Here is a 14,169-nt window from a genome sequence, read left to right on the forward strand (position 1 = left end):
AGCAGAAACAGGAAAAAAGGTTCTATGCCCTTTCCACTGAATACTGCTCTTTCTTACCCAGCCAAAGACACATGGCTTGGCATTTCTTTATAGAACAGAGAATAACATTTTGTAAACTGTTTGCTAAATTTCGTTACGGAGCCCAAAGCTGACCAGTTAAGACTCCTTTAAGCTCAACCACTTCAGAAAACAACATCCAGACTCCCAGCCCACTTAGAACTTTTCAAAAGTTTATTAAAAGCCCTTGCCCTTGAAGAATTAGAACAAAACAAACACCTAATCAGGACAAAAGCAGGAGATGGAACAAATTCAAGGACCTAGAACACTGTTATCCACGCAAAAGGAGCACATATGAACTTAAAGTAACTGCAAATTACATGAATATCGGATTCCCTAAATAATGAATTGGAGCCTTCCTCCAACAACCTGCACTGCAACAAGCTTTTTAACACAAGAAGTATCACAGGGGGCATTTCAGCATTAAATCAGCAGGATAATTTACAGCAAAATAAATCACAGGTGATGTTGTATTCACCAGCTTTGTCCACTGGTAAACCGAAGCATTTTGCAATCACGTTCTACCGCCTGCGCTGTAATGTCCTGTCCAGTGTCACTGAGCAAAGTTTATGAAAACATACTTTGATACACAAAATAAGCAGAAAGAGAAGGAAGATACTTTTGTCTCGTGAATATGTCTTCCTTAAGAGTGGAATAAGGGCTTTTCATCTAGGCTGATTCAAGTAGTTCAAACTATTAAGGAATACTGTGGATGCCCAAGGCAAAAAAGAAACACCAAATAATTTACCTTTGCATGCACATGCACAAAATGAGCACCACACAAGTTAGCTACTGAAGAGGGGGTTGGGAAGGGGTTAAATTTACATTTTCTATGTAAATGGAGAGAAGGAAGGAGAATCAAAGAAACTGAGCACACATATGAATTCTTGCATAGAAAATGGCTGTGTGAAGCCAGAGCTGGAAGATGACAGGAAATACTTCTGCTACAACAATTACTTCCAAGGGTATAAAACCCTACTCTCACTGAACAATCTGGGCAAAGGAGCCTGCTGCTGACAACCCGAGTAGCGCAGCTTAGCCTGGAACAAACCAAGATGTTGGAAAGCCTAACAAATGGGGGGCAGAGGAGAAGTACAAGGAAGAACTGACTTCTACTGGGAATGTATAGATCTAGAGCAGACAGTTTTCCTTGTGATAGGTGTTACGGAAGGTTATCTGCAAGAAATTAGGGACTATTCTATTGTGTGGGGGGTTTTTTGTTGTTTTGTTTTGGTTTTGTTTTGTTTTGAGGGCCCATCTGCCTCTTCTGATGAAACAGGAGAAGCTTGAGGTCTGCAGAACGTCAATATCCAACTTAAGGATCACTTGGATTTTTTTTTGAAAAATTGGCTAATTAAACGTATCTTCATATTAAGATCTCCTACACTGAGAGGGTTTTGCTGGAAAACCAGCATCATTGGGTGGCCTGACAGGAAAAAGAAACAGCATAAAATGGCTTTAAAGTAACAGTTTATAAAATACAGGTTCACCATGATGCCAAAACCATACAAAGGTTCTTAATCTGAAAGTAATGAACATGATCCTCAGTGAAGTGGCAGAGCCTCATCTCAAAGATCCCACTTCACTACCCATTTATGCCTACTGATTTATTACCATACAAGACAAATGAATAGGTAGGTGTATAAAGGTATGTACAGTGCAGACAACAGTCAGGAGGGCTTTTTTTTTTCTCTCCCCAAAGAGAACTGTTCTAACAAGTTAACAAAACAATTATGAAAAAAGCAGTTGAAAGTTCAACGTGAACGTTTAGCAGCCCAGTTCACTTTTTAATTGATGAGCACACATTCCTCCAATTGATCTTCCCGAGACTCTGGTTTTTTTTTGAAAACTTGTTGCATGCTTATGTTCAAAACATAAAGAGGCAGCAGGATTTGTTTTTCCTTTGAAAAATTAGATTTCCATTTTTCATATCTAATATAGAAGGCAGCTCTCTTTTTCCCCTTGTGATATATCTGAGGCCATACCATAAGAATGCAAAGCACATTCCACTTCTTCACCTTCAGTTTTTCATAGTCATCTCCAGGGACCAAACTAGCAGATACCAAAAATACTGTAAATATGCCTCAGAGAACATAATACACAGCCTGTGCATTGCATCGTGACACCTTAGAAACATGCCGAGAATGAAAGGACAAAGAAATCCGGAGCCAGCTACAACAGCTTTCCTGCCAATGGCTGGGAAACACAGAATGCAACTTTTAGATCTAATGGACCATATACACGCACACATGAAAACAGCCTGTGATGAAATCTGCAAAGATAAAGCTATCTTAGTATCAGTACCTGCTTAAGCTTAAATTTTGGAACATTTTCACCAGCTGTAACCACACCGTGGGGATATGTCAAGAAAACACTCCTGCCCACATTAGCTTTCCGCCTTGCAACAATAGGCTAATGGAGTCATCACTCTGGGAAGGTCTACAAAGCAGGTATAACCTATACCACAAATGAAAACTGGCAACCTGCATACAGATAGTATTTCCCTCTACGGGACCAGCAGTGCTGTTGCTACTCTTATTTAAGGGGTTCTGAATTACTTTAAGAAATACTGACATATTAGATGTTAAAATTGGATCCAAAAAAGTGTCTTTAGAGCTGACCGGGCAAAAGGATTCCCACAGATATTTTTGGTAAAGATTTCAGGAAAAAAGTTAACCGGTTTTGTCAGATTTACAGTATTTAAGGAGATTAGTTAAATGGAAACAAATACAGTTTAAGAAAAACTCTGAATCACAATCCTGTACTGATTAGAATAGTTTTACTTAGAATCACAGTAACTTCACACAGAAAATAGGCTCTTAACCCAAGAAGTTGATAAATTGTAAGTAAACTTTGTACAAAAACATGAGGAATGGAAGAAACGCGAAAGGAGAAGCTGTAAAATTATGTAACGACTAGGTTTTGATGTACACAGCACAAGACACTTCAAATTCTTTCTAGAGGATTATTTTCTTTACATATTTAATATAACCTCAATCCAATAGAAAAGATGCTCAGTTTCTGCAGGGCAAATAAAAATATAATGCCTTGAAGACTGTAATTTTTAATACTCAGTGGTGATATTATCCAGTTAAATTAATCAACCTGGGCAGCCACACCCTTGAAACTCATTCCAATCATATTGCCTACAACAAATGAGTTAATGTGCTTATTTGAAATTTAGAAAGTATTCCATCTTACACAGCGCCCCATCCCATTAGAAATAGTGTAGACATTCTTAAAGACCCCACCGTGGCACATACCAAGGATGACCTGCTCCAAGTGGGCCGTCGTCGGATAGGAGGAGGAGAACTTGATTGTCTGTGGAAGAAAAAGTAAAGAGAAATACTAGAAACTACAGTATTTCAATTCTGATTCAAGAATGAATGGGAAAAACAAGAGATGAAGAATCTGTAAGTATTGCTCACTAATGAGATTTTAAAAAATATGAATAAATGAAAATAGTTCAGGTCCTTCTCTAAATACAGAAAGTATTCCAGTTCCAAAATATACATGCCTTCTGTTCATTATCCTATTTGGCTTACTTGGAAACACAAGAAAGAAAAAACTCTGGTTTAAAAATGAATCAAACAAAGAAGTCTCTTAAGCAATAAAAGCTGAACATGGCACGCAGGCAAAGTCTCAGGTGACTTAAGGTGAACATTAAAACAATGACAATTTTATGAAATTCATAGCAATCACTCCAAAGCAATGTGCACAGATCAGGAGGGAAAAAAACGCAGTTGGTTAGATAATACTAGCAGAGCCACATACAACGTTAGAGTAGCCAGGTGAAATGGAAGGAACAAGGAGTGTCGGAGGAAAGAAAAAAAAAAAAAAAGAGGAAGGGAAAGAAACAAGTTGAAGAAGGCAGAAATATAGTGCTTACGTGAAGAGAGGAAAGGTGGAATTTGTCCTCTTACAGTTTCTGATCTGGTGAATGATGTTATGTGCGATTAGAGGAAATGCACACAGGAAAACAAACAACTATCATTTTAACAGAGGGCAGGAAAATTATTTGGCTAGAAAACACACATTGGCATATGCTGTCATCAATATCTGTGGCTCTAACACAGAAGCTGATACCACATGAGACTGTGGTAAGAAGAAGAGCTGTTCTAATGGCAAAAATACATTTAAATTCCAGTTATTTCACTCAGTGACCTCATGACATTCCTTATCTTTATTAGTCCAAATATTTGTAAGTTGTATATGAAGCCGCTACATACACCCAGTTCATGGTACCCACATAGTTATGGCTCAGTGTTTAGAAATAAACATGATCAAAAGCTCTTGCTTCTGCAGTTGGATTATGAATGGTAACAGAACAGTCCCCTCTGTTGACCCCAATATACAGCTTCAAAAGGTAAATATTCCAAGATGACAGACTACGGTATTTTGTTTTCTTTCTTGACTGTCACAGGGGAGACAATCAGGAGCTTCCTTTGAACCCAATTCCTCTGAAACCATTAAAATTAAATTTAGTATTGGACTACGAAATGCGCTATATACTGCTAAGAAGTGTCTTTTCTGGTCTTCCACTCACCTCCTAAGAACTGTAAACGCCATCTGAAATCTAATCAACATCTTTTTTTCTGTAGGTGAAAAGATCACTCTATGCAGTTCACCTCATTGGTCTCTACAATACCCTAACTCACTGTCTGTTAATATACTGTGTGCATACGTAATATTAGAAAGCTAGACCTTCCAATCTTCCCTCCATCATTTTGGCTTTATTTTCCAACAGATGGCATCACCCAGCTAAACAGATGGGATGTCCAGCTCTAACTAGAGGTGTTGATAGAGATGAACTTCTTCATATCTTTCCAGCTAACTAAGTTGATAAGTTTTGCAAGGGATTCACGTTCTCATTGCTATACAAACCCTGCACATCATGAAAATTTCTCAAAACTTTAAACTTCCCAAAGCAAAATTTATCTCAAACTAAAACTGCTGCATGCTGATATAAATGAAACATAGTCAGCTAATAAACTGTCTTTTGACTTATAACTAAAGCCTCATGAATTCCTCCTTCAGTTAGGATGAATCCACCTGTGTGAGAGGGCTAGCTCAATGCCACTTCCTTAAAAAGTGCTCAAAGTAGAGCCTAAAGGAGACTTTGGGTTCAGATTTACAGCCTCTGCTGTGTCGTGCTAGTATGGCTATGCAGATTAACGTTCCCAGGTGTCCTCCCTTGTTTGGTGCATGTAAGAAGCAGATAAATTACACTGCCCAAATTAGAAGATGACAACCTGTGTTTTCCACCAACCTTAGCTGCTAGATGGGTAGTGCATCTTCAAAATGCTACTGCAATTCACATTTTGGCATGTTAACATATGTCACCTTTCACTCCAGTTTATACTAATACTCTGGGTTATGAATGGCAGAGACCAAGGGCTTCAATTTAAGACACTCTGTCAGATTTGGCTGTTTGGGAGCATCAAGCCTCACAAGGCTCAGAATGAAATTTCATTCTCAGTTGTCTATTCTTGCTGGTGGTTAAAACAAAACAAGAAAAAGAGGGAAAGGGGAAAAGAATAACTGACACAAGTGACTAGAAAAAACAAACAAAATCAGACACGCCAAAACTCAGAGCAATTCCAAAGCAGGGTATCAGAAAACAACTCTGAAGAAAGAGTACTCACTCTGTGCAGATTTTGTTCTGTTTGTAAAACTTGTGTCTTGCTGCAAACAGCCGTGAAATATATTTGGCATTTTCAAGATCATCCTTTAAACACAAGAAAAAATAGGAAAAAAAATTATATATAATAATTCATTTTGTCATTCTTACCAAGAAGTAAGAAAGACGAGTTTTAAAAATCCAACTGCAGTAACACTTGGTAGGGTCCGTCATGTACAGAATCTGGCTGCCAAGAACATGTCTAGTGCCCTCAAGAGCATTCAAAGCATTGCATTACTGAAATACAGTGGCATGCCTTTACATGCTGCCACTTCTCTGCTAAGTCACAGTGGGAGGGGAGGAGGGACAACAACAACAACAACAAAAAAAAAAGGCTCAAGCTTGCTGGTCCAGTTTCGATACTGGCCTTGGTTCAGGGAGATGTGGAGTTATTTTAAATAGCACAGAACAGCACTGCAGCCCTCTGAGTTCCACTATGTGCATGCATGGTATCTTATGCCCAGTTTCTACAACTGCTTATGTGGCTATATTCATGCCAGCATGAAAGATGTGGCACTATGCCACAGTGTGGCACTGTGGATGTCTCATCCCACAAACACTTCAGTTTTTTGCAGACTTCCTAGCATAGTATACTTTGGGATGCTTGGAAGAGAATATAAATATCGGTAGCTAAATGAAGTTAATTTCACTCTCTGCATAAAGTAAAATGTGAACTTTGGGCAGGGAGCGCTTATGGTGAGTGAGCCCCTTTGGGAAAGTGGAATTTTAAAGGTTTATTTTTTTATTTAAGCAGCTTTCTTGATGACACCGGTTAGATCTTTTTCTTACTGTGTGAAAGAGCACATTCTCTTCTTTGTTGATCAACTCTAGAACAATTGAAGACTTGTTATGTGCTATATTCCCAATGTCATTCCACCTGTAGAGTGAAAAAATGCGGTAGAGTTTGCCAACACATACATTCAAACATTTCACAAACACATTAAGAATCCCTTAGTCAACATTAGTCTTATTTTATGGGAAAGCTTTTCAGTAGCTGTTTAGTGAAGAAACATGGTCAGGAAAATAAGGAAGTCATGCTCTGATTAAAGGAGAAACAGATATTCAGCTCTTAACCCAAAGCAGGAGAGTTTAAAGCTCTCTTTAAAAACACCAATTTGAAGACTCATAATAGAAGATACATTGAAAATACATTAATGATAAACATTATACTGAACTGTCGCATTTTTGAACTGATTGATTTTAGCCACATGTAATAGAAATTTTAAGGTGTTTTTTTTTAATAGTGCCATTCCTCTCCAAATGCTGTTTCCAACGTTCCTCCAGTGCCAATTCTTCCTAAAGAAGGTTAAGTTGACAACATGGTTATGTAGACTATGCATACCATGTTAATACTCTGGCTTTATGTTTGCAATCTTTTTTTTTTTGAAGTAATTGTCAGGTTACCCAAGATCAGAGTTATAATCTTCTTACAAATAGCTGACAGACATTTGCGTACATTGCATGCAATCCATGGGGATGGAAAGGACTTGTTTGTTCTGTTTGCAGCATGCATTCCTCTTCATGTCATGGCAGGATGCTTGAAGTGCATATTTCCAAAGAGCAAGGATCCCAGCACCAACTGTCACTTCTACAAAGAAACTTCTTGCTTTTGTCACCTGGCACAGTTAAAGGATTATCTAATTTCTTCTCAAAATTAAATATGCAAAACATCAGCTATGCGGAAAAGGGAGCCCTAACATTTTTGAAGATGACCATTGAAAGCCCTCTTAAGGCAAAAAACCCCAACATTCCAGCTTAAGCCTGATACAGGCCTTAGCTACTGATTAAAAATTAGTGCTCCTCATAAAACACAATTTTTTGGCTGCACAAATGTTCATATTCTAATAACAGGGACTAGTAAAAATCCACTTCAAGTTAACACTGACAGTAATGGAAATATCCACCAGAACAGCAGCAAAGAGGAATGAGTGAAACCGTAGCCTCCCTGGAATCATGGAGATTTCTAGCAACATTTTCATACAGAACAAACTTTTATAAGAAGTAACGAAACCACAAAAGAAAGTTAATGGAAAGGCTTAAGTGATTCTTAATAACCAAAATAAACAGCAGAACAAATAAACAAGTGACACAGCCAGGATTTTCAAAAGTACAGAATGAGAAAGTTCACCTTTTTTTTAGTGGGGCACCTAAATATGGCAACCAGATTTTCAGAAATGTTGAGTGCCTAGGCTGCCAACCGTGAGGTTTAACAGATTTGCATTCAGAAGCATCAAAGAAGCAGACATAAAGGCAAGAAAAGAAAAGGGATCAAAGCCTTGTAAGTGGAACAAGATACATTACAGACAACTACGTTTTTCTTGCCGTCAAACCCATTCACAGACATCAGAAATTATTCTTTATCACATCTCTTGCAGCCAAGAGGCCAATCCTGAAAACAGCGAGGTGACTACTCCTTAGATAGAGGATTGGCACTATTGAAGTCACATATGTAAGGAAAAACCCCCACACATGGAGCTCTGAAAAGAAACTTGCTTTAAATACAGAAGACCCTAGTTTTTACCTATAAATCACAGTTGTTCTTCCAATTCTGTTTTTTATGAAGATTCCCATGAAGAAAATACCGAGGTGTATGTCATTTCCATGATTATCCTGCAGAGAAAGGATATATATTTAGCTCAATAAAGAAACTGGCTAATAGATGCATATGAATGCATGCTGAACTACCAAAGAGAAGCCTTTCTTCGGGATGAATGCAGGACTAACTCTAATCTATATTTTGCTGCTTGATTGGACTATGATTTTCATTATTTCAAAGCAGTTAACACTTAACTGGATTCATTCTGTTGATTGGTGAGAACAGATAAAGGCTAAACAAGCCTATCAAACAACACGCACACCACAAACGCATTCATTGTATAATACCCCACATTCCCTATCATTGTGATTATAGCTATCTAGAGCCCATATGACTACCAAAAGCAATAGTCCTCTTTCACATTCACAGCATTTCTCCAGTCACCTGTTAAAACACGTCGAGATTTCAGAAAACCACACCTGGAGATGGAATCCCTCTCAAAAGCTATACCCTTCACGGTTCCTCCTTTAAGTACTCCATGCAGAAGTTCACAGCATGTCACTCTAAAAAGTACCTGTATCTCTACAAAGATACATCCTCCATTGTTTTTCAATTATTGGGTTAAATATTCATCTGCATGCACCACATAATGTCCACTGTTCTTGCATTGTTTTTCAGAAGTTCTATTGTTATCGTGCCTACCCATGTCTCCTTGCAGGCTCCTGTTTGAAAAACATGTGCTCCTGTTCCATTTTGCAATCAGTTGTTTTCTTAAAAATGCTTTTTCTTTTTTGCTACGAAAGTTTAATGCTGTTGACAAAGAGTTTTTTCTACATTTATCAACAAAAACAACTCCCCCTCAGCTGCATATATAATAATTGATTCACACTTTAAAGTGGTAAATAAAAATCATGCTAACACAAAGAGCGCGGTTAAAAAGAACTGCTAGAAGAAAGGATATGAGAGAAGTTAATGCACTACGCATGAGCAAATTCCAGAAACCATCAGGCATCCCTGCATTTTAATAGATCAGATTAGAGCTGCTCTCCTGGCCTTGCTGTACTTGACCCCCAGAAGGCAACAATGGAGTATATGCACCTGTTTCTAACTACTAACTACTAAGTGTTAGGCCTTTTGCAAATAAATGATGGATGCCAATTTTCAAGCCCCAGCCTATGCATTGATTCTCCGTGCCACATACACCAGTGTTCTTCCACATGTACTACAAGTCAGCAGACGTCCTTATGGCTGACAGTCTTCAGTTTAGTCTGATTAGAGCCTACACATTCCTCTGCCTTGTCCCAGAGGCAGCTTTAGAAGGCAAAGAGATTGGGAAAATGCTGGGGAAAATGTATGTATTTGTACACATATACATGTGTGTGTGTGTATACACACAAATACCTATATCGAAAGAAAGAGAAACATTTTTCTAATAGCATTTTCTATAACAGGAACAAAAGAGAAATCTTTCATTTTTCCCTTTGAATACAATTCTATTTGTCTACAAGGCCAGCATACTGCTCTTTGATACAACGGTAACATCTTCCTGCAATTTTGCAGGGCACCCAGTCCACCGTTCATACTTATCTGCTGACGTGCAATAATATCTAATGACAATTCCAACACAGAAATCCTTTGCAGCAGCATGCAGTATTAATCCAAATTAATTTGAGGAAAACATTGATTTCATTGATTTTTTCAATGATTTTCCTTCATTGGCAATAAACATTCCATAAGTTTTTTGTTGTTGGGTAGGTTTTTTTTTTTTTACCATTCAGCTCCTCCCCATCAGGCCAATTTTGAGATTGGCCAAAGGATCGATTTTGACTTCAGCAGAAAGCTTTTTTGTTTGGTGTGGGGTTTTGTTTGTTTGTTTTGTTTTTAAATTCCAAGTCAACTTTAACTAGCAGAAAAACTGCTAGCAGTCCATTACTTACGGTGGCTGAGTTGGTTAACAAAGAGCAATGGGCACTATTGGTAACAGCAGTTTTCAGTTTCTCAGCACAACTTTATCATGGTGGCATGTGCTCCATAAGGCCAGGAAGACCATCCATGGCAGAAGGGGGCTTCCAGCGAAGGGAAAGTGACTACAAATGCAAAACAAACCTTGAAACCTCCCCTCAATTTTAAATGTGTGGAGGACCTGTGCATACACGTAAGAAACTAAGGACAGGTAAAGTTAATGCTTGGTAAATAGCAACTTAGAAAGACATGAAAAGGTCTTATCTTCCTATTCTGTTAAAGAAGACCAGAGCTGAGGTTCATTTGCCCCAACCACTCTCCCTCAGACAGCACTCAAAGAAAAGCAAGGAGCATCTCTGCTTCCCACGTGAGCAGGCCCCAGCACACAGCAACCTGTTCTGTGAAAAGGATTTTGGTGGGAGAGAAGTAACACTACAGGCCTAAGATACCCTCTACAATGTCCATTCAAACTACCAGCAGTCATTTCATGCTCCAGAACAGTGAAACAAGTCCTGTCTCTTTTGGACAAACACGACTTGCACGCGTTCCAAAGGTCGCTGCAGACTCCTGCATCGTTTGATTCAGAGGTTCTTCTATAATATACACTAGCATACCTTCACAGGGAAAATTTCCTGTCCAAACCCATCAAGGCGTTCCACTTCATTGATGTACATTAGCTCAGCTTCTGCTGCTGTAATGCCACTGCAATTAGAGTAACAAAAGGCAGCAAAGAGTTCAATATTATATGTACACAAAAAATACTAGTGAAAAAATGGGATATTCACAAACCACTTCAGAAGACACTTTGGGTATGCTGCCTAGAAATGCACAACACAAAACTAACTTTCAGCATTAGGACCATAATCAGCAAGGGGAGGAATTTTACTAAATGTTGCTAAGGTAAGGTACAAAGCGCAGTTCAAATTACAGGAGGAACAAACTGAACTGATCATATTACTCAGTTTCTTCTGCACACATCAAATATTTTCCAGGCTTTATTAAAACATCAGGCCATTGCATCAGGTTGTGTCTAGTTCTGAATGGCCAATTTGAGCCATAGGGGTCCTAATTTGCATAAATAATATACAAATCCACTGAAGTTGCTTAAAACGACTTAAAAGGGAAGACCTAAATTTTCATGTTGGCTGTTCAAAAACACCGGCACTAAATCAAATGTTGAGCGGATTCTCTTTCATAATAGAGAACAAACCACCTGAAAACTTTTACACACGTGTCTACACATGCTGCTGTCACAGCTCAGGAATTCAGACAGATTTCAGTTCTCAAAAGCAGGTCAGAATAGATTGCAGGTTGCGCCAAAAGAAGGCCTCTATTAATGTTTCTCCTCTTTGCTCCTCCTTACCACAGCTTACAGAAATATAGGAACCAGACAAATACTTGGGAGAAAAAGGGAGAGAAAGGAAGTGGAATGTGATCTACCTGCTGAAGTGAGGGTAAGTATTTGGTCTTTGTGTTGCAGAAATAGCACTAAAGAGCACAGCAGGGGAGGGAAATCTTTCCTTTCAAGTCCGTGAGTTAACCAAGATCACACAAGCAGCCCATGGCAGAGAGAGAAGAACAGAACCGGGCCTGTTCATGGCCAGCTTGGAAGCTAACCCTTTGGTTGCATCAAAGGCTCCAAGCTTTCATTGCAACTCAGACTGAGAAAGGTCTTAGACTCAGAGATTGGTATTTGCCCCTTTAGAACCATTTTCTGTCATATAATGGGGAGTGCTGCAACTTTCACCTAATATTCCTATTGCATTTCATGTAATAAAGCTTTAAATACAAATTCGTAATATAACACAAAAGATTATTTCCAATGACATATAGGCACTGCCATTTTTCTAAGAAGAGCGCTCTATGGGTTTGAATACTTCCACCACCAAAAGACCTAGATGACACGAAAGAAGCCTGCTTACAAAGAAGGTATTTGTACTGAAGCACTAATACATACACTCCTAGCTCATTAACTAGTAACAGCATATTGTGTCTTTTCCATAACTAGACTTAAAACGCAACCCCTGTTATTTTCATTTCCATTACGTCGAGAGCATGTGTATCCCCCTTTCTCTTGAATGAGAGAAAACCCTCGGACAGACCCTCGGACCACCTCCGATCAAGTCACAGGGTCTTTCATCATCAGGATTTAAATGAAACCAAGAAGAGAAAGGAGTCTACTGCATAGTGCCAGTAGTGTTACACATGCTCATTAAACGAGCAAATGCTCGTTTACTTGGGATTAAGTTCCTCGACCATTTTGTGTTCACAGAGGCAGATAGCCTTTTGTAACAGACTAATTAAAAATCCAGTGAGACGTAGCATAATAGTAACATGAAGAAGATAGGCTAGTTTACCCCTGCCAGAAAACCATGGGGAGGAAGGGAAGTCCTAGGAGGATGATGACAATTAAAAAAAAAAAAAAAAAAAAAATCTGAATCTTAACATGTCAAGCTCACCTGTGAGTTCGGTGCTCCTGAGCAACCTTTTGAGTCAGCTCCTCCAAGACAGCTTCATCCTGGGTCCAATCCTGTAAAAACATGAAGTAGCATCAAAAACTAGTCATCCACAGAGAGAGACAACAAAATGCAAGACAGGAATTAGGACGGCAGATGTTTTAGGATTTGTTTCCTGTTCACACTCTTCTAGGTAGTTACAGAGAGAGAATATATCACCAACTGCACTGAAAATTCAGAGCACAGGATGCTAAAAATGTGCAAGGAGAACACGAGGGTCTTGTTTTCTTGGATCTTCTTTTGGGGGAAAGTGAAAAGATACTGTTAAAAATAGGGGTAAGGTGCTTATTATTCCAAAATAGAGAACAGAGTATAGGGCACGGATACGGGATCTTTTCCTGGATAAGGACCAAACAAGTCTTTAAAAACACTTGGAAGTCTACAAATTAATATATACCTTTTAAAACAGCCCAAAATAATGCATAGACCATGGAAAACGAAGTTATTTTCTGTCCTGCAACCTACAGGTACTTCCTTCGCCATGTTAAAAGGGATTGAAAGTTTTGCTACCTTTTGAAATATGTAATAAAATGTACTTTATGCTTGCAACACATTTCTGAGCATAAAAATTTATCTTCTGCAAATTTAATAATGTGTGGTAGAAACAATTCTGAAATAATTGGAAGCAAGTTAATAAAGGAAGTCTGCTCACAAATACAAGGCAAAAAAAAAAAGGAAGCTGAAAAACTTTCTTGCAAAACCTCAAAGTTCTTATTTTTATTTAAAAAAGCCTTAAGGCTGCATGTAATGTACTTAAATACACTGCCTGTTTCTTGCTCAATGGAGCCCTCCCTCTGATATTTGCTTCTGCCACAAAAAAATGTGAAAGTGGTAGCGTGCTAATGAAAAATGGCATGGTACATGCCTATGCACAGCTACACACCTGTGGGGTGTACTGTGTACATAACTTTGTTCTTTTCCCTGCTGAAGAAATGCCATTTGACACACATTGTAGCCTCACAAGATCAAACAGTACAAACGTAGCTGCCCCTCCCTCATCCACCAGCTCACTTCACTAATGAATTTATAGCAACATTCTCGTTAGAGGCTCTTTCTATGCCTGAGATTCACCCAAATCCTCCCACTTTGCTTCAGGACTAGTTTGTATCTGCAGCACTTCGCAACTGCCACTGAACTTGCAGTGAAATATTTACTATTACGTTATCCACTCCTCCCCAGAAGAGCGAAGACAAGTAGTTAAAGAAATGTCTAGAAAAACAGTTGATTTAAGAGTAGGCTTCTGAAGACTATAGGAAACAAACGCTTTGCTGATTTTGTTAAATTTAGCAATAGTAGCATGGATGAAAGGCAAGATATCAGAAAGTGAGCACATGCAAAACAGAAAAGAGCTGACCACACCACCATGTAGGCAGCTGACTCAAAAATGGAGGTTCTAGGAGATGGGCCCAAAGAGTGAA

The 14,169-nt window shown here is 38.7% G+C and overlaps 1 protein-coding gene across 1 annotated transcript in view; it reads right to left on the reverse strand.

Annotated features, from left to right (window-relative positions):
- Nucleotides 1–14,169, reverse strand: part of PTPN14 (protein tyrosine phosphatase, non-receptor type 14) — a 72,163-nt gene that overhangs the window by 20,395 nt on the left and 37,599 nt on the right. The window contains exons 5-10 of the mRNA XM_009582770.1: nucleotides 12,695–12,765; nucleotides 10,850–10,937; nucleotides 8,259–8,347; nucleotides 6,527–6,614; nucleotides 5,703–5,785; nucleotides 3,321–3,378 (exon numbers count right to left, since the gene is read on the reverse strand). Coding sequence (XP_009581065.1) covers nucleotides 3,321–3,378; nucleotides 5,703–5,785; nucleotides 6,527–6,614; nucleotides 8,259–8,347; nucleotides 10,850–10,937; nucleotides 12,695–12,765 — 477 coding nt within the window. The remainder of the gene's footprint in view (nucleotides 1–3,320; nucleotides 3,379–5,702; nucleotides 5,786–6,526; nucleotides 6,615–8,258; nucleotides 8,348–10,849; nucleotides 10,938–12,694; nucleotides 12,766–14,169) is intronic.

Source organism: Fulmarus glacialis, unplaced genomic scaffold (assembly GCF_000690835.1).
Source record: "Fulmarus glacialis isolate BGI_N327 unplaced genomic scaffold, ASM69083v1 scaffold11460, whole genome shotgun sequence".
Classification (NCBI taxonomy): Eukaryota; Metazoa; Chordata; class Aves; order Procellariiformes; family Procellariidae; genus Fulmarus; species Fulmarus glacialis.